The following is a 20,835-nucleotide window of genomic DNA, read 5'->3' as shown; positions in this document are numbered from 1 at the left end:
TATAGCTCTTTTCTTATTTGGGTTAAAACACATAATCTCATCAAATATATAATAAGGGGGTTTGTTGGGGAATCCTGAAATGGAGCCCGAAATAAAATTCCGGATCTGTAAATATCTAAAAAAATGTGAGGCAGGTAAGTTATATTTGTTGGCCAATTGTTCAAATGAGGCAAAGTTATTGTCAAAATATAAGTCCTTTAAAAATTCTAACCCTCTCCTCAGCCAGCCATGAAATGTAGCATCTTGTAATGAAGGGGAGAAGAGAAAATTAGATGCAATTGGGCAATTTAAACTCATCCTCAAAAGGTCAAAATGTTTCCGAAATTGAAAGCAAATTTTAATGGAGTCGTGGACTACAGGATTATCAGTTGTCCAGTTTTTTGCCAATGGGACAGATGCACCAGTGACAGATGACAGCGAAAAAGGGGCAAAGGAAAGCTTTTCCATTTCTACCCATACGGGCCCACTGGTGTCATGCCGATAGTGCATCCAAAAAGATAGACAACATAGGTTGGATGCCCAATAATAATAACGAAAATTTGGTAGAGCCAGCCCTCCATCCCGCTTCGATTTCTGTAAGTGTTCTTTACGTAAACGTGGCTTTTTACCATTCCAGAGAAAAGTTGAAATTACAGAGTCCAGTTTTTTAAAGTAAACATTATTAATGTACACAGGAAGGCTCTGAAACAAGTACAGATACTTAGGTAACACAGACATCTTAATCACATTTACCCTCACCACAAGTGAGAGGTGAAATGGCGACCATTTTGACAAATCTTGTTGTACACGTAATTGTAATTTAGAAAAATTTTCTTTAAAAAGATCACAGTAGTGTTTAGTTACCGTTACACCAAGATAGACAAAACTGTGTACAGCAATCTTAAAGGGAATGTTGATTTTCGCTATTGTGGAGTCAGACATATTCATAGACAGCAATTCACTTTTATATATATTCAGTTTGTAACCTGACACACGACCAAATTTATTGAAAAGTTCCAGTATGGAGGGAATAGTTACCTCTGACCTTGATATAAACAGCAGGAGATCGTCAGCATATAAAGATATTTTATGCTCAATGCCATATCGCAGGATGCCATGAATAGCGTGATTACCTCTTATAGTTATCGCTTGGGGCTCGATAGCCAACGCAAAAAGGAGAGGGCTAAGGGGACAACCCTGACGAGTTCCACGATGCAGAAGGAATGGTTTTGAGTAGTGATTATTGGTGAGCACCATAGCAGTAGGGGAGGCGTAAATTAATTTCACCCAGGACAGGAAATTATGTCCAAGTCCAAACTCACGCAAGGCCGCAAACAAGTAGTCCCATTCCACTCTATCGAATGCCTTCTCCGCGTCCATAGAGAGAAGGCATTCGGAATCAGCTTGGCTGGGCGTGTATAGTATGTTAAAGAGACGGCGGATGCTAAAAAGGAGTGTCTATTCTTAACAAAACCAGTCTGATCAGGAGCAATAATATTTGGCAAAACTTTTTTGAGCCGATTAGCGAGAACCTTTGCCAATATTTTATAGTCAGAGTTTAAAAGCGAAATTGGTCTATAAGACCCACATTCTAAAGGGTTTTTATCCTTTTTTAAAAGAAGTGTTATACAGGCTTGGTTCAAACTATTGGGAAGCGCACCTCTGGCAAGAGATTCTGTAAATAGAGTGGCCAAAACAGGAGTTAATTTTTCTGCAAACATGGCATAAAACTCACTCGGCAGACCATCAGGACCCGGTGAGCGGCGAGGTTGTAATGATTTTATTGCTGCCGTGATCTCCTGCTGTTGCAAAGGTGCATCCAACGCAGACACCGCATCTGGAGACAATGTTGGAATGTTAAGGTCTTTAAAAAAATCAGAAAAAAGAATATGGTCATTGACACTTTCGGAGCTATACAAATTATAATAATAGCGTTGGAAAGCATCATTAATCCCCTGCTGGTCTGTGACAGTAGTTCCATCCTGGGACGTAACCCCGTTAATAGTTTGTTTGGCCCTGGCAGACTTCAGCTGCCTCGCCAGAGCCTCTCCAGCTTTATCCCCGTGTTCATAAGTGTCACTCCGATTCTTTAATAATAAATATTCTATAGAATGTCAAGTAAACATGTCATATTCTGCCCCAAGCTTCAAACGTTCTTTATATAAATCTTGAGAGGGGTTCTGCGCATTCCGCTTATCCAGATCTGCCAATTGTTTTTCCAAATCTTTTTGTCTAGCCTGAGATATACGCTTCTTGTTGGCTACAAAGGATATAACCTGGCTGCGCAGATAAGCCTTAAGTGCTTCCCAAACAATTGAAATTGAAACATCTGGTGTCATATTGATTTCTGAAAATAAGGAAATTTGTTCAGAGATGAACTTAACAAAATTTTCATCGCTCAGTAAAAGAGAGTTGAATCTCCAGAGCCGTCTGGGAGAGTCCACGCCAGGTATGTTCAATGTCATCAATAAGGGCGCGTGGTCAGATATGACAATAGGTTGATATTCACATAACTTAACATTAGAGGTTAATTTGTTGTCAGTAAAGAAATAGTCGATTCTGCTATATGTTTGATAGGGATTTGAAAAAAAGGAGTACTGTCTATCCTGCGGGTGAAGAAATCGCCGTATATCTGAAATACCGTATGTCGAAGAGAAAGACTGTAAACAAGAGGCCGATTTTGAAATTGAATATCCAGTGCTTGCAGATGACCTATCCATCCCAGGATCTAAACATAAATTAAAGTCACTCCCCATAACTAATAAGTGAGAATTCAGACACGGTGAATTCAAAAACACGTGGGAAAAAATTAGGGTCATCACAATTTGGAGCGTAAATGCTAGCCAATATGACTTTAAGATTAAATAGTGTGCCAGTTACTATAACATATCGCCCATTTGGATCAGCCAGAATTGACGAAGGAGTGAATGAAACATTTTTATTTATCAATATTGCAACGCCCCTAGCTTTCCCTGAAAAAGTTGAGTTGAAGAACTGCCCCACCCAACCACTTTTCAAGCGAGCGTTGTCTGCAGTTTTAAGGTGGGTTTCTTGGATAAAGGCTATACCAGTATTCATATTTTTTAAGTGAGTGAGGACCTTTTTCCTTTTGATAGGATGGTTGAGACCTTTCACATTCCAGGTGACTAGATTAACTGAGGCTGCCATTACACATACACATTACAAAAATAGAATTGTAGTAAATTAGGAAAACAGAACATTATTAGTTAACTCTACTTCTGGCTGGATGTACCAATAGGATGAAACAAAACAGGACATTTGTCTTGTAGTATTGACAGTGAAACAAGGGAAAAAGAAAAAAAAGAAAGAAAAAAACAAGAACAACAACAACAACAACAACAAAAACAAAAAAAACATAAACTCCCTAAACCCCTCTGAACCCCCCGGTGACGCTAGCTGTTAGAACAAACAGCACACCTACCTCATCTAACTTCTGAACTTCCATTGCTATTCTACCTAACACTCCTCAAACCCGCATGATAAAAAGAAAAAAGAAGATTTACTCCACCATTAAGAGGATAACAAATATACCCATCACTTAAAATATATGGGAACGTTCAACTTTACATGTCAGCTGCTTAGTTGTATATGAATGTTGGGCAGTTAGTATCAGTAGTATATAGCTATAACAGTCGTCAAAAAAAAGGAGAGAAAGAAAAAAAGTATCCATGCTTCATCCTGCACAAGACCGATCAGTCCACCTTATAATCTTCAACAAACCTTTCCGCCTCCACCACAGAGCCGAATGTGTGACGAACGCCATCAGTTTTGGTGATGCGTAGCCGCGCTGGGTACAGCAGTGATGGCTTCAGGCCCATATTGTATAAGGCCGAAATCACCGACCTGTACTCTCTCCGTTGGTTAACCACCTCGGGGCTGTAATCCTCGTAAATCCGGAACGGTTTGTCCAAGTACTTCAGGTCATTTCTCCTCCTGGCCTCTCGTATCAGCAGTTCCTTATTTTGGTAGCGGTGAAAGCAGACAATGACAGGCCTGGGCCTGCCTCCGGGCGCAGGTTTAGGAGCTAGGCTACGATAAGCACGGTCTAGTTCAGGGGGTGAGGGGAATATATCCTTCCCGAAAACATCTTGCAGCATTTGAGAAAAGAACTTAGAGGGATGCGGACCCTCAATCCCCTCTTGCAGACCAATGAACCGAGCGTTACATCGCCTGCTCCTTGCTTCCATGTCCGACAGCTTAGCCTTTAGCTTCTCATTAGCGGCACGTAGTGTCTCACAACTCTCCTCCACCTTAGCAAGGCGCTGATGGAGGTCTTCGGCATTTTCTTCCAGGGATACAAGGCGCTCACTATGGCTGTCCGATGCAGTCTGAAGAGCCTCCAATTTGTTGTTCACACTGTCGAAAAAGCTGCTTTTCAGCTCCACCAATAGAGCTGTTCTGTGTTCGGCTAGCAATGCTGTGATGTCGGCTTTACTAACAGTAGCGGAGGCGCTAGCAGCCGCCATCTCAGCTGTTTTCTCACTCAGTTTGGAAGATTTAGGCGGCATGACGAGGTATTAAGTGTGCGAAGCACTTAAACCATAACCAATAATGTTGGTTTGAAGAGTAGCAGGCAAGGTGGGTTTATTATGGTAAAAGTTGCGGGAGCTGTGGTACAGCGTGACTACCCCATGCTCTTCAAACCGGAAGTTCCCCGTAACATAAACACATTGATAACATTTGTTAATAACAAACAATTTACAAACAGGTCAGAAATTTTTAGGTTTATTACAATTATATTGTAAAGATGTCAGATGAAAGGGGCTTCAGATGGAGTGATGATCTTGCAGCATAGCTGTGTTCAGAGACAGACAGATCCTCCCGCTGAGTTTCCACATCACAACGCGGAGGCATGTGAATGTGGTCATCCTTCTCCTCTGCATCCTTGACGCTGACTGTCATATCTAAGTTACAAAAAACACAATGAAAATGTTTTTTTATTAGGAATTAAACTTCAACCAGAACATCCACGGGTTATGTGAGTGTTTCTAAGGTCCACCATAATGACAAGTAGTACAGACTAGGAAGAATTAAAAATACTGAGACTGACAAAGCCCGCCGTGGCTTCTTTACTGGAGCTTCATAGCCGAGCCATTTCTCGGGGTAAGGGTGCTCCTCTGTCGGCTCTCTGTCCACAAAATGAAACGAACATACATAACGGCGCTTCGGTGGGCACTTAAGGTTTAACGCTTTCAGCCGCTGCCGCATCTGCTCCTCGTCTTTGGGCGGAAGATGTAGATTATATGGTGCCCCACAACACTCCGATCTCTCCACATGATGTTCAAAACAGGTTTGTTTCAAAAACTCTCTCCTCTTGGCCCAGTTATTATGGCAGCCTCGACATCTTGATGAAATAAAATCGCTAGCTGGTTAGCTTACACCGCTCATGCTTTTTGTTGACAACTGCACTTCCGGTCTGAAGCGGAAATCACAGGACAAAATGCTGTAATATGGCGCCGCCCTGGCGAAGCTGCAAAATAAGGTGAATACCATCAACAGCACCTCTCCTCCTCCCCCCACCCTCCACTACCTCTGGACTCCACATACAGCCCCATCACCTCTCCCTGGCTCACCCCCCACCACCACCACCATCACCCCCTCTCCTGTCATCCTCCTCCACCCCCAGCCTCTCCATAACAGCTGATCAGGTGAGAAGTGAGTTAAAAAGGTCAAGACCAGGAAAGCCGCAGATCCTGATGGAGTCAGCTCCTGAATCCTCAGAGACTGTGCAGACCAGCTCTGTCAGGTGCTGCTCTGCATCTTCAAACTGAACCTGAGTCTGGAGAGGGTTCCTGTGTTGTGGAAGACTTCCTGCCTGGTTCCTGTCTCAAAGACTAGGAACCCCAGGGAGCCAAACCACTTCAGACCTGTGGCCCTCACTTCTCATCTGATGAAGACCATGGAGAGGATCATCCTCAGGAATCTAGAGAAACTCCAGAAACCCCTGGTGAGCCCTAATCTGGACCCACTGCAATTCGCTGACCAACCGAACATTGGAGTGGATGACGCAGTTGTCTACCTGCTGCACAGATCACTGACTCACCTGGAGGACACCGGCAGCACTGTGAGGGTCATGTTCTTTGACTTCTCCAGTGCTTTCAACACAATCCAGCCTTCTCTGCTCAGGGTGAAGCTTGAGGGAGTGGGAGTAGACTGTCACCTGGCTGCTTGGATCATCGACTACCTCACCAACAGACCACAGTACGTGAGGCTTCAGGACTGTGTGTCTGATGTAGTGGTCAGCAGCATGGGGGCCCCACAGGGGACGGTGCTCTCTCCCTTTCTCTTCATCCTGTACACATCGGACTTCCACTACAACTCTGGGAGCTGTCACCTCCAGAAATTCTCTGATGACACAGCCATTGTTGGGTGTGTGTCTGATGGGGACGAGCTGGAGTACAGGACAGTCATCTCTGACTTTGTCGACTGGTGTGAGCAAAACCATCTGCAGCTCAACGCCAGTAAGACGAAGGAGGTGACCATCGACTTCCACAGGAGGAGGGCACCTCAGCCTGCACCGGTGAACATCCAGGGTATGGACATTGAGATAGTGGACTCATACAAATACCTGGGTGTTCACCTCAACAACAAACTGGACTGGTCACACAACACAGAGGTCCTGTACAAGAAGGGCCAAAGTCGTCTCCACCTGCTGAGGAGACTAAGGTCCTTTGGAGTGTGCAGGACTCTGCTCCGGACATTCTGTGACTCTGTGGTAGCGTCTGCTGTTTTCTATGCAGTTGTCTGCTGGGGAGCAGGGAGCACTGGGAGAGACAGAAAAAGACTGAACAGACTGGTCAGGAGAGCCGGTTCTGTGCTGGACTGTTCCCTGGACTCCATAGAGGAGGTGGGTGAGAGGAGGATGTTGGCAAAGCTCACATCCATCAGGGACAATCCCTCTCACCCACTGCATGACACTGTGGAGTCTCAAAGTAGCTTTTTCAGCAGTAGACTGAGACACCTAACCTGCAAGAAGGAGCGCTATCGCAAGTCATTCATTCCATCTGCTATAAGACTTTATAACATCAGCATCACTGGCTGATGTTAACACAAAACTGGACTCTATCACATCATCTTTACCACATAATCTGCACAGTTCTTGTGCTATTTTACTTTTACTTTACTTCACATCATTACATAAGCCACATTTTCCATCCTACACTCCTAAACATATTGTGATTGTTATTATGTTTATCATTATAGTGTTGTCTGTTGTTGGTTATTGTTGCTCTACTGTATGATGTATGCTGCTGTAACATGGGTAAATTCCCCGGACACGGGGAGTAATAAAGGATTATCTTATCTTATCTTATCTTATCTTATCTTATCTTATCTTATCTTATCTTAAAACACAGTGTGTATCTCTGAGCTCTAACAGACACACTGAAGGAGTTTCCTGTCTGATAGTATTAAATGTCAAGTAAATTGTGACAACAATGCAAAACGATAACTCTTTCTTGATCTCACTGAGGGGAAGCTTGCATTGTTACAGCAGAAAAGTGGATAATGTAAACATGTAACCAATGTCAGAAGAAAATTAAATATATATATATATATATATACATAAGTACGAGTTCAAATTCTCAAAATTACTCTGGATGTGCACAATAACAACCTTGCACATATCAGTGGTATTGCTCAGAATCCTTCAAGAGAAAATCAACACTAAAAAATATTGATAAGGCATAGATTTTATTTATATTTTCCAGATTTGTCCATAAGTGGAAAATATTGACATTGCACAGATTATTTTAGATGCAGAAAACTGATATAGCACAGAGGTTTGTTTGTAAATGTACAAAATATGAATAATTCACAGCTGTTAATGTGTTGATGATACACCAAATGAAGGATGGTCGTTTTTCAGTGTGTAATCTCCTGAGAGCAGTGCTGGCTGTAGTTAGTTATCTGTCAGTCAGACGATTGTTGAGGTGATGTTTGTGGCCATGTCAGCCAGCCTTAATAGTAAATCAATAAAATCTCCCTCTCTGTCTCCCAAGTGTCCACATCCTACAGCAAACGAGTGGCTGTGAATGGGATGATGAAACCGGAGAAATCAGGGCTTTTAGTCAATTTGGATACGATGGTGAAGACTTCATGTCACTGAATCTGCAGACACTGACATGGACCGCTTCAAAACCAGAGGCACTCATCATCAAACTGACATGGGACACATACGAGGCTATGCTAAATGACTACAAGTACAATTTACTCCGCGTGTGCCCTGACTTGCTGAAGAAGAATATGCAGTATGGGGGGAGTTTTCTGCACAGAACAGGTGAAATTACACAACCTGAGATACACACAGTTATGTACCTCTTCTGTTTCTATCCACAGGAGCATCCAGTGAAAAACAAAGCACAGACAAAGATACGATTCAGTTGTCTAGGGTCAACGAGGTGCAACCAAAAAAACAACCCAAACAGATTATTTAGGCTATGGGCCGAAGTCAAAAAACGTGTTATTCATTGATCCCCACCGCGTAAGGAGGAATATTTTTCACAGCAGACAGATAAAATTATTCTAAGTATATTAGTAGTTGTTTCCAACTTCAGTTTGTGCACATTAATGAAAGAGAGCAGGCAAACGAAGGGGGCTACTTACGTCATCTCCATGACAACCAGGAAGAAGCTGCGGCAAAATATGCTAACGTCGGTTTCGGAAAGACTTAAAATAAACAGAATACGTTTTTCCTCCGAATGAGCTTACAAGCTAGACTACATGGTCCTAATCATTAATTCCTAACAGTGTTATTGTACACTTGCACGGTAAAAATCAACGCTATTGTTTTCTCCTGGCGTTAAATATCCAACGTTCTTTGACGTTCTTTGTCATATTTCATACTACATTATCTTTCCAATTCAACACAGCTGCCACTATTACAGTGTCAAATGAACAATATTTAAAGCAGTTTTTATTTAAATACCAGAATGTCCAAATAAAACATACATTGTCTGTTAAATTGTCTCTGTGTTATTTATATCCCACAACTTTGAGGTGTAACTATGGGCATAATTGAATTACAAGAATAAAACTATGTACTAGATTGTTTTGGCTATTTTCAATGATGGATAAGTCTCTTACCATGGTCTCTACTGCTGTGGTCCGTCCCTTGGTCTGTCCTCTCACTTGACCTCTGCACTGTAGTTCCACACACAAACTTACACACATACTGTACCCCCAGAAGAGCATCTTACACTGTGACACCCCCCCCCCCCCCACACGTGTTTGGCAGTACGTGGGAAGATGAAGTGCTGCATGCATTTAGTCTGTGACACAAAGTCTGCAGTAACACCTTTTTCACAGAAAAGCTGGGAGAAATTTGTCTGTTGTGCCAAACAATGGGTTACGCTCAACACTGCAGAAACGCTGATTGCTGAAAAAGCATTTTCAGCATTTAATATCAGCAATGAAGATGTCCCTGACATGCCGAGCAATGTGGGATACCACAGAGAATGCTACAGTGCCTTCACAAACAAAGACCACATCTGAAGAGCAAACTGTAAGCAAGCCAAGTCAGCCCAAGAAAATGAAGGTTTGTATCAAATCCATTATCTGCAAGTACGATGACCAAATATGTTAAGATGAGACATACTAACTCATTGCAAGCCAATACAGTTTTGACAACATGACTTAGTTATCCGTGAACATACTAAAAAAAGTTATGTTTCTCCATCTGAGTGAATGGAACAGCCGAAATTGAAAATTAATCAGACAAGATCACAGTGATGCAATGATCACATTTGTTTTACATGTACTTGATTGTAGTGCACCACCACAGTAAAATGAAACTCTCCAGAACATCAGAAGTATGATTTTTAATTTATTTACAATTGTTAGAAACAATGTGAATTTAGATCATTTCTATTTATTGATCACTTGTAACTTACATTTTAGTGCCATTACAATGTTCAGAAGAACTGCTGCCAGATACCAGTGATGGTGCTGCATCCAAGGTTCGGGTTCTGCGCTCTTCAAGTGGCCCAGAACAACCCAAAAGGGCTCCACAGCTCCTGCCTGTTGCATGCCTGCTATGCAAGAAGAACAGATATATCAACATCTGGCACAACAGAAAGAGGGTTAAGTAAAAACTCTCTCAGTGTCTAACATTTACAGCAGGTAAACGGGTGGGCAGTTGCCTTGTGAGATCTTTATGTGACCTTTTTTATGTCAAGCAATATGCCTGATAAAAATATCAGCTATATCCCCTATTTAAGACAATTTCTTTTTTTTAATTTTATGAATTAGTCATTTGTCTTTCTGAATACTTTACTATATACTCAGGTAAATACTAAAGTATTCAGAAAGACAAATGACTAAGTACTAATATTTACTAATAGTATTTACCTGAGTATAAACACCTTTTGTCACTGGCATTTCTTGCTGTTAAAAGAAAAATTTTGATGAACTGGAAAGTAAGAAAGCCAGGATGCTTTTGTCTAGATTCATGGCTTAATGATTTTGCTGATCTGGTAACGATGGAGCAAGCAGCTCCATCCTGCAAGGATGGGAAACTTGGAAATTTGTGGTCATATGTTCGGGAATATATTAAAGAAAGACATTACAATTAGCATCTCTTACCTTCTTGCTTTGTTTTTAATTTCTTTTTTTTTTATCTTTTTTTCTCCTATTTGCATAGATAAAAGAAAGAAATTATGATTTAATGCACACCATCTCATGAATGTGTGCTTTGACAGCTAATTTACTGCTCCCTGACATCTTTGTTGTTTTATCTTTGTCATTTTTTGTTGTACACAGTATTTGTACTGATCTGTTTGTGTATTTTTGTTTAAACCCCTTTTTTCCTTTTTCTTTTTTTTTTTTTGCTGTTGCTTGGCTGATTTATTTGTGTGAATTGATTTTAATTTGTTTTTTTCTTGTTATTTGTGTGTGTGTGTTGTGTTGTTTTAATCAAAAATGTAAATAAAAAATATATATATATTTACCCGAGTATAAACTTTGTTTACCACAGCAGATCAACTCCTTCATGCTGCTGAGGGGAAGAAGGATGAACACCTGTTGCTTCAAATCCGTGGAAGAGGCCATCTATCACCACAGTTGCTTCGCAAATTACACAAGATACCTGAGAGGAACAAAGAGAGAGGTTTCTGAAGAGGCAAATCCGTATCAGGCAGGCTACAGACATTTCTGTCAGACAGTGGTGGAAGAGCGCCTACTGGCAAACCGTGAAGTGTTGAGGCTTTCACGGCTAAATGACCTCTTTAAGGAAATTGTTAGAGATAAGGAAGGACTGGACATTTCGACTTCTAAAGCATTTAGCTTAAAATCAAGGCTTCCTAAGTCCCATCCATGTCTTAAATTCCTTAAAGCAGCCATTTAGCTTTGCTTTCTTTTTCTTATTTTTTCTCCACTGACTGATGTTGGGTCATTAGAAGTTCTAGACTCATGTCCCTCTTCTTCTAAGCCAGGGGTATTCAGCTAAAATTCAGAGAGGTCCAGTCAGCAAAGGTCCAGAACATCATAATGTCTAACTTGAGTTACTGTGATATATGCTGATGTAACCTGGTAGTTTTATTAGAGTCTGCCTGTAATCAAAAACTGACCGTCAAATAAATTCAGTACGGTTCAAAAACATTTTGACATTTATTAATAAATAACTTATATGTAACTGTATATCTGAAAATAAAGTGCGGAACTTAAAAAAGCATGACTGAACAACCTGAATCAACTTCTATACATCTTTAACAATACCTAAATCTCATAAATGTAAACATCTGAACACTTTCACATTTTTGTCTGTCTCATATCACTCCCCTAATATCTCTGCAGCTTAATGGGAGAACTGAGCTGCTGCTTGTTTGAGCCGTTCTCAAAACATATTTTGATTATGTTCATAGTTGAGAAAGCTGCCTTACAGCTGTTTGCTGAGCCAAACATGGTCAGCATGTGACCACAGTCTGTCCTCTAGAGATGTATAAGGCACAAAAGATACGGTCCGAATTTCCATATAACCACTTAAAAATGCGCAAACACATGTATTAGTATGTTTTTTTGACATAACGTTCACTTTCTCTGTGTCAGGAAGTGGTGAAGCTTTATGGGACAGGGGAAGGTGTCTGGCTGAGAACAGGACTCACTAAAGGCCGACCGCGGTCCAGATCCGGACCCAGACGCCGTCTATACGGGTGTAAATTTGACAGGTCGCTTCTGTTTTACCGGTGCAGCTTTCCGGTGTTTATCATTGGTCTATCGGCTCAGAAACGCACAGACCAATTACACACGTGGACAAAATTGTTGGTACCCCTCAGTTAAAGAAGGAAAAACCCACAATTCTCACTGAAATCACTTGAAACTCACAAAAGTAACAATAAATAAAAATTTATTGAAAATTAATTAATGAAAATCAGCCATCACTTTTGAATTGTTGATTAACATAATTATTTAAAAAAACAAACTAATGAAACAGGCCTGGACAAAAATGATGGTACCCATAACTTAATATTTTGTTGCACAACCTTTTGAGGCAATCACTGCAATTAAACGATTTCTGTATTTGTCAATGAGCGTTCTGCAGCTGTCAACAGGTATTTTGGCCCACTCCTCATGAGCAAACAGCTCCAGTTGTCTCAGGTTTGATGGGTGTCTTCTCCAAATGGCATGTTTCAGCTCCTTCCACATATGTTCAATGGGATTCAGATCTGGGCTCATAGAAGGCCACTTTAGAATAGTCCAACGCTTTTCTCTCAGCCATTCTTGGGTGTTTTTGGCTGTGTGTTTTGGATCGTTGTCCTGTTGGAAGACCCATGACCTGCGACTGAGACCAAGCTTTCTGACACTAGGCAGCACATTTCTCTCCAGAATGCCTTGATAGTCTTCAGATTTCATCGTACCTTGCACACTTTCAAGACACCCTGTGCCAGATGCAGCAAAGCAGCCCCAAAACATTACTGAGCCTCCTCCATGTTTCACCGTAGGGACAGTGTTCTTTTCTTCGTATGCTTGGTTTTTGAGTCTATGAACATAGAGTTGATGTGCCTTACCAAAAAGCTCCAGTTTGGTCTCATCTGTCCAAAGGACATTCTCCCAGAAGCTTTGTGGCTTGTCAACATGCATTTTTGCAAATTCCAGTCTCGCTTTTTGTGAGTTTTTTTCAGCAGTGGTGTCCTCCTCGGTCGTCTCCCATGAAGTCCACTTTGGCTCAAACAACGACGAATGGTGCGATCTGACACTGATGTACCTTGGCCTTGGAGTTCACCTTTAATTTCTTTGGAGGTTGCTCTGGGCTCTTTGGATACAATTCGAACGATCCATCTCTTCAATTTGTCATCAATTTTCCTCTTGCGGCCACGTCCAGGGAGGTTGGCTACTGTCCCGTGGGTCTTGAACTTCTGAATAATATGAGCCACTGTTGTCACAGGAACTTCAAGCTGTTTAGAGATGGTCTTATAGCCTTTACCTTTAAGATGTTTGTCTAATTTTTTTCGGATGTCCTGGGACAATTCTCTCCTTCGCTTTCTGTTGTCCATGTTCAGTGTGGTACACACCTTTTCACCAAACAGCAGGGTGACTACTTGTCTCCCTTTAAATAGGCAGACTGACTGATTATGAGTTTGGAAACACCTGTGATGTCAATTAAATGACACACCTGAGTTAATCATGTCACTCTGGTCAAATAGTTTTCAATCTTTTATAGAGGTACCATCATTTTTGTCCAGGCCTGTTTCATTAGTTTGTTTTTTAAAATAATTATGTTAATCAACAATTCAAAAGTAATGGCTGTTTTTGATAATTTAATTTTCAATAAATTTTTATTTATTGTTACTTTTGTGAGTTTCAAGTGATTTCAGTGAGAATTGTGGGTTTTTCCTTCTTTAACTGAGGGGTACCAACAATTTTGTCCACGTGTGTATGTACGAGTTCAGGCATCCCACGTGACGCTACTCAGCCAATGACGTCGCTGAATCGCATCGCAGCTCTGCCTTCAAAAAGCAGCTGAGAGATGAGGGACAGAGAGGACAGTAGTGATGGAAGTTCGGCTCTTTTCAGAGAGCTTTTGGCACTGCTTCCAAAGAAAAGCCGGTTCTTTCGGCTCCCAAACGGCTCCTAATTTATTATTCTTTGTAGTCTCATATTTTATCCTAACCTGGCAAATATGAATCATTTGTGTTTTGACAAACTCTTTCATTCAGTGTTTTTATGAGAAGCCTTATAATTGACTCATTTTGTACATTTGCTCTGTTACAAAAACAGGTATTCTTGCTTTTGTTTATTATTTCAACCAAACTTTTTTGCACAAAAACAAATGAACAAAACTCTGCACGTGAACCCACAGAACCAGAACAGAAACAGAACCAGACTCAGTATTCAAACAGTATAAATGTCCTCAGAGCAGGCTGACATTTAGAAAAATCAGATGGCTGAGCTTGGATGGGCTGATACATTTCTTCTTTCAGTGAATATCTGCCGTGTTTTTGAGAAGATTCTCTCAGATGGAAGAAGTTGTCTCTCCTCCATCACCTTCACCAGGTGGGGCAGACTGAGGCCTTGTCCTGCTCCAGCTCAGTGGGTCGTCTGCTGGTTGGATGAGGGCTTCCTCTAGATATGATCCTCCATTCCCACATCAGCTGTAGGATTTCTCCTGAATCATCTCCTGTAGCTCTTCCATCAAAGAGCCTCCACACAGCAGAAGTTTGAGGTTCCTCCTCCACTTGGTCCTCTAATGGTGGAGGTGTCAGACTGCTGCTGCTGCTCTTATTCTCTGAAGTGTCTCATCAACAGCTCTGCTGTCACTGAAGGCAAGCTTCTTTAATCTAGGATCCAGTAACATGTTTTCTGCTAGGACAGTGTTAAACTCCATACTCCATTAAATACGTTAGGAGTCGGCTCTTCAGATTCACTACAAAGCATCGGCTCTGAGAGTCGTATCTTTTGTGCCTTATACATCTCTAGAGGACAGACTGTGGTCACATGCTGACCATGTTTGGCTCAGCAAACAGCTGTAAGGCAGCTTTCTCAACTATGAACATAATCAAAATATGTTTTGAGAACGGCTCAAACAAGCAGCAGCTCAGCTCTCCCATTAAGCTGCAGAGATATTAGGGGAGTGATATGAGACAGACAAAAATGTAAAAGTGTTCAAATGTTTACATTTATGAGATTTATGTATTGTTAAAGATGTATAGAAGTTGATTCAGGTTGTTCAGTCATGCTTTTTTAAGTTCCGCACTTTATTTTCAGATATACAGTTATATATAAGTTATTTATTAATAAATGTCAAAATGTTTTTGAACCGTATTGAATTTATTTGACGGTCAGTTTTTGATTACAGGCAGACTCTAATAAAACTACCAGGTTACATCAGCATATATCACAGTAACTCAAGTTAGACATTATGATGTTCTGGACCTTTGCTGACTGGACCTCTCTGAATTTTAGCTGAATACCCCTGGCTTAGAAGAAGAGTCATGAGTCTAGAACTTCTAATGACCCAACATCAGTCAGTGGAGAAAAAATAAGAAAAAGAAAGCAAAGCTAAATGAAACCATTTCAGTGTTTTAATAAGCCTGTTGCTTGTCCTGTGAATATTGCCACTTTAGGGAACACTACAGCTGGAGATAAGGTTAACATTTAGGAAAGGGAGCCTGATGAAGAGGAAACATCAGGTCTACCTGATGGAGAGGAAACATCAGCTCTACCTGATGGAGAGGAAACATCAGGTCTACCTGATGAAGAGGAAACATCAGGTCTACCTGATGGCAGGAGGAGGAGCTGCTGACGCTATAATGTCTATAAGTATCTAATTGGTAGTTTGAAATAAAGGAGCTGCTGCAGCTGTGTGTGTGTGTGTGTGTGTGTGTGTGTGTGTGTGTGTGTGTGTGTGTGTGTGCGCGTGTGTGTGCGCGCGCACATATATGAGAACCTGACCTGGCTTTGGTTTATGAGGTTGGAGTATACCCAGTAGAAAAAACTAGACTACACCACTGGTTATGACTGTCATTACTGTGTACACGACTTGCTTTGATTTAGAGTTAGGGGAAGTGCAGTGGGGGCAGGCAATACAATGAAAGTCAGTCTGTCTATGAATGCCAGCGCAAGAGCTTTATTGTGATGGGCAGGAGCTTTATTGTGCACCGGCAGGCTCCGAAGCCCCGCCCACCAATGAAACGGAATATTGAGTCATATTTTCATTTTGGGGGTGAAAACGAAAAAACGAAAAAACGAACCGTTTCCTGTTGTTTTTGTTTTTTTGTTCAAAACGAAAAAACGAACCGTTTCCTGTTTTTTTGTTTTTTGCTCAAAACGAAAAAACGAAAAAATGGCTTGATTTTTTGTTTCTGCTTGTGTCTTTTATAGCCAGGAAACAAACGGATAAAACGTACCTTGTCCATTAATCCTGGATGAAATTGTTTTGCCAGAGTACAATACAATAAACAATGAACAAAGGTTAGAGGAGTACATACAGTTACACAGGAGTTGGTAGTAAAAAGGAAATCAGAAAGTGTTGTCCATGGAACTGAGCAACTTCCAAAGCATCCTCTTCTCTGAGATCTCCACCACAGACTCCAGCTCAACCCCCAGGACAGAGCCAGCTCTCCTGCTGAGTTTGTTAATTAGAGCTGTTAAACTTCAGACTCCATATGTGCAAACATGATATTGTATTGAAGTGCAGTTAGGTCTGACACTGTCCCACAATGCAGGAAATCACTGTAATTTGTGGCTAAATCAAGTAAAATTAATGTTATTGATTCAATATTCTCTATAGTAAATACAAATAAACTCATCAGTTTTCTAATCTGTGTGCCACTGTACCAGCATGGAAATGAACCAAACATAACAACATATTTATATGACTTCTGCATCACCAACTAAATAAAATGTTGGTTCCCATGGCAACCTGATGCATACAGTGTGTGATAGTGTAACAACTTCATGCAGTGGTTTTAGTAATGTACAGATCAACATGCTGACAGATTAAACATTTCCTTCAACTGAGAATCTGTATCGCTCATAAATATCCATCCATTCTCTATACAATGGGCTGGAGCTGGAGCCTATCCCAGCTGACTCGGGCGAAGGCAGGGGACACCCTGGACAGATCACCAGTCTGTCGCAGGGCTACATATACAGACAAACAATCACACTCACATTCACACCTACGGGCAATTTAGAATAGTCAATTAACCTCAGCATATTTTGGACTGTGGGAGGAAGCCGGAGTACCCGGAGAAAACTCACGCATGCACAGGGAGAACATGCAAACTCCATGCAGAAAGATCCCAGGCCCACCCCGGGATTCGAACCAGGGATCTTCGTGCTGCAAGGCAAAAGTGCTAACCACTACACCGCTGTGCAGCCTGCTCATAAATAATCATCAGGAAACGCTTTGGTTCAAGGGAGACGCTTCTTACAGCTGATTGAAATCTGAAACTCTGAACAGAACCTGCTCCGGACCTGGTTAGCTCCACAGCATCAGTTACCATGGAGCTCAAGCAGGTTAAAGGAGAACCACCTTTGTGACACAAAGAAACTTTGACTTTAGGCTCAACATACCTGCTAACACACTAATCTCACCTCTTAGCAGAGCCCTCTGATCGGTCACGTTCAGTTGAGACTCATCAGTTTCTCTCTCCAGATCTTCCCTCAGTGTCTCTCCTCCAGAAGACTTCCTCCTCTCCGGTCACCTGCCACGCTACAGGTTTCTACCCCGACAGAGCCGACTTGTTCTGGAGGAAAGATGGAGAGGAGCTTCATGAGGACGTGGACAAAGGAGAGATCCTCCCCAACCATGATGGAACCTTCCAGATGAGTGTTGACCTGAACATCTCATCAATCGCTCCTGAAGACTGGAAGAAGTACGACTGTGTGTTTCAGCTGTCTGGTGTCAAAGATGACATCATCACCAAACTGGACAAATCAGTGATCAGGACTAACTGGGGTAAGTCGGTCAGAACAGTGGAGTCTGAAAATGAAACATATTTATCCTCATTCTGCAGTTGAGATGAAATCTGAGGGTTGTGTTTTGGTTCCAGTTCCTCCATCAGGGTTTCCTGCTGGTGCTGTCATTGGAGTAGTTGTAGGTCTGCTGTTGCTGTTGCTCTGCATCACTGGACTCTTCATGTGGACAAAGAAGACTAACGGTACACAGTAACACAAGAACAGCTGTCCTGCCTTCACATTCAAAGCAGAAATCTGTGAAACTTCTTTATGGCAAATTATCGATCTATCATTTTAACTACAGTCATCTCTCATCTTTATTTCAGGGTTCAGACCTGCTAACAGTAAGATTTTCTGATATTTACTGTAGATCTGTAATCAGTCTGATCTTTACAGTCTTGTCTGTTGGGTTTTAAACTCAGACTTTGTTTTGTTTTTAGCTTCAGATTCTGCAGACAGACATTCAGATCCTAACTGATCACAGTGAGTATGTCCTTGTTTCATCTATGCATTGCAGATATTAACGAACCCAACAACACTCAACAATATACTGGGATAATATTCGCTCTTCTGTAAAGACCAGCCAATTGTTAGTACCAAATATTAGTAATGTATAATGAATGCTACTAAGCATCTGACCAGTTATTTAACGTGTTCATTTCTTCATCTGTCCTGACAGACTCTCAGAGAAGACTGGAGGAGGAGAGTAAACGCCAATGAATTCTGTCAAAACCGTTTATTGAGTCTGTTTTGCAATTATTAAGCCTTTGCAACTAACCCAAGTTGGAAACTCTTGTCTGTCCACTTTCATTTTCTGTGCAGTATTGTGCAAAAAATGTAGACAATTTAAATGTTTAGTCTCTTATTAAACATCCAAAACTATCAGAGAGGTGTCCATGTTCTCCAGCAGAACAAGGAGTAAAGAACAATCTTCAATAAACAGCTGTCTCAAGAAGGAACAAGCAAGAAGAACAAGGAACCTGCATCAGACGCAATGGTGTTGCAGTTACCAGAGACTGAAACATGAGGACAGAAATAAGAACAGAGCTGCAACATTCTCCATTTCTGCAACTTATAAATCTATAATGTTGATAAGCTGCTGATTATTAGTGAATTCAAACAGTAAATCCACAAACAGCTTTTCTTGCTCAAACATCTGATTTCAACAACTAACTCTATGTGTTAAGAACTCATAATTTTACTCACAACTGTGAACTAGAAACAACATATAGCTGCAACTTTGTGGCCACACTACATAGAGAAACACTATGACCACAGATACCTGAAAATATACAACTCTAAAAGCAATGCTTGATTAAAAATGCTGTTTGTTTATAGTGTTTATTTGATGAAGATCATAGCACAGAAGTGTCCAAACTTTTTCCAAAGAGGACCAGATTTGATCATGTGAAAATGGCCGAGGGCCAACCATCCTTTCTGACATTTTTTCAATCATTAAAGTTGAATGCCAGTGCACTGTCTGATAAAAATTTCTCTTTTTATTGACATATATATGGGAATGCCAATAAATGGAAGCCATCCAAGCTTAACCAGGTCTTAACAAAATCATATTGAACTTCAATCTCTTCCTATCCCAAATTTCATCAGACCTCCTGTGATTCAAGATGTCCATCTAGTCATTTGAAATTTTTTTATTTTTATTTATTTATTTATTTTTGTCAACTTAGATTGGCCATAACCCCCATTTCTACTAACATATAAAAGCTTTCTAGGCATTGGTAGTGTCATTCAGATAATATTCTCACCATAACATCAAATAGATCCTATGTTTGAGAGATATGTTTTTCCTGTTCTTTCAAAAATCCACTTGTTTGCAAATTTTGAACAGTGCCTGAATCTAAGAGATCTTAAGCACAAAACTGAGGCTTGTGCACCAGTATTTGCTGCATTCTCTCATTTTGCCAGAAACTTCTGAACACATATGGACATCTAGAAGTGGCATCTTGGTTCAATTTCCAGCTTGCAAGAAATTCATTGATATTTTTCCATTTGGTGCAAAATTATGAAAATATTGAAATTTTGGCTCAAAGAAACCCTTACCAGCTGTCAGTTTGACATGCCAAAGATCATTCCTACAAAGTTTCTGTCAGGGCCTCCCCCTCCACCTCCTCTGCCCCATCCTGACATCCCACTCCCTTTTCCCTATCTATCTCCCTCTTTCCCTCCCCTATCTTTCTTTCCCTCTCTCTCCTCCTCTCTCTCTCTCTGGCAGCTGACAAGCGGAGCCCAGCTTCACGGCTGCGTCCGCTTGGCAATCAGCTCCCTCCCCAGCACCCGAGCAGCTGTTCGTCATTCCACTGATCACACCACCAGCAATAAAGACCGGGCTCTCCCTCCACTCTCCGCCAGATAGTAAACTCTGCTGCTGCAGTCAGTTTCGTCTCGCTCTCGCTCTTGCTGAATGGAGCAAATTCGTGGCTATACAGTAGCCACAGTTAAACAGTCCAGTGTCTGATGGTGATTGAAATTCAACTTCAAAATACTTATTTGTCAGCATCACTAAAGGACCTGATTCTGGCCACACTGGGGTTTGAACCACCAACATTCTGATGAATAGTCCAGAGACTAAACTATTGCACCACTGCTTCCATGTAATCTCCATGAAAAAAGGTTGCTACAATTCAGCCATTTCTATTGTAAGGTATGTTGTTGCATGGTGTTTCAAATTTGTGCTCCATGGCCCCCATTTGTGATGACATCAGACCGGTCTGGTTACATTCCTGATAAGAAGGCTCTGTGTATTTACTGTACCTTCAGTGAAGGATACGCCCCACTTTCTCTATTTCTGATTATCCGACTGAAGCTCTTCAGCTCCAGGACTTCCAAAAAGAAGATGAAAAAATTATTGGCTTTACTCTCCTTCTGTCACGTCGCATGTTCAGGTAAGATCTCAGAGTAACTGTTAACTGTTACTTCTTC

General features: G+C 41.3%; 3 protein-coding genes and 1 long non-coding RNA gene across 5 annotated transcripts in view; 2 read left to right on the top strand and 2 right to left on the bottom strand.

Annotated features, from left to right (window-relative positions):
- The window catches only part of LOC110947454 (BOLA class I histocompatibility antigen, alpha chain BL3-7-like), a 349,371-nt gene that overhangs the window by 156,361 nt on the left and 172,175 nt on the right, over nucleotides 1-20,835 (bottom strand). The gene's annotated exons all lie outside the window — the stretch shown is intronic.
- Nucleotides 1-20,835, top strand: part of LOC110946460 (major histocompatibility complex class I-related gene protein-like) — a 204,188-nt gene that overhangs the window by 132,324 nt on the left and 51,029 nt on the right. Inside the window, exons 6-8 of the mRNA XM_051956046.1 lie at nucleotides 17,657-17,896; nucleotides 17,991-18,098; nucleotides 18,222-18,239. Of these exons, the coding sequence (XP_051812006.1) occupies nucleotides 17,657-17,896; nucleotides 17,991-18,098; nucleotides 18,222-18,239 (366 nt within the window). The remainder of the gene's footprint in view (nucleotides 1-17,656; nucleotides 17,897-17,990; nucleotides 18,099-18,221; nucleotides 18,240-20,835) is intronic.
- Nucleotides 1-20,835, top strand: part of LOC110969857 (major histocompatibility complex class I-related gene protein-like) — a 273,081-nt gene that overhangs the window by 227,887 nt on the left and 24,359 nt on the right. The window lies entirely within an intron of this gene.
- LOC127536253 (uncharacterized) lies at nucleotides 9,816-11,596 on the bottom strand. Its single transcript, XR_007945244.1, has 2 exons — nucleotides 10,947-11,596; nucleotides 9,816-10,028 (listed from the first exon to the last, which is right to left on the bottom strand). It is a non-coding gene; the product is annotated as an uncharacterized LOC127536253 (long non-coding RNA).

Source organism: Acanthochromis polyacanthus, chromosome 11 (assembly GCF_021347895.1).
Source record: "Acanthochromis polyacanthus isolate Apoly-LR-REF ecotype Palm Island chromosome 11, KAUST_Apoly_ChrSc, whole genome shotgun sequence".
In the NCBI taxonomy this organism is placed as follows: Eukaryota; Metazoa; Chordata; class Actinopteri; family Pomacentridae; genus Acanthochromis; species Acanthochromis polyacanthus.
This window is presented reverse-complemented; position numbering and strand designations above follow the sequence as displayed.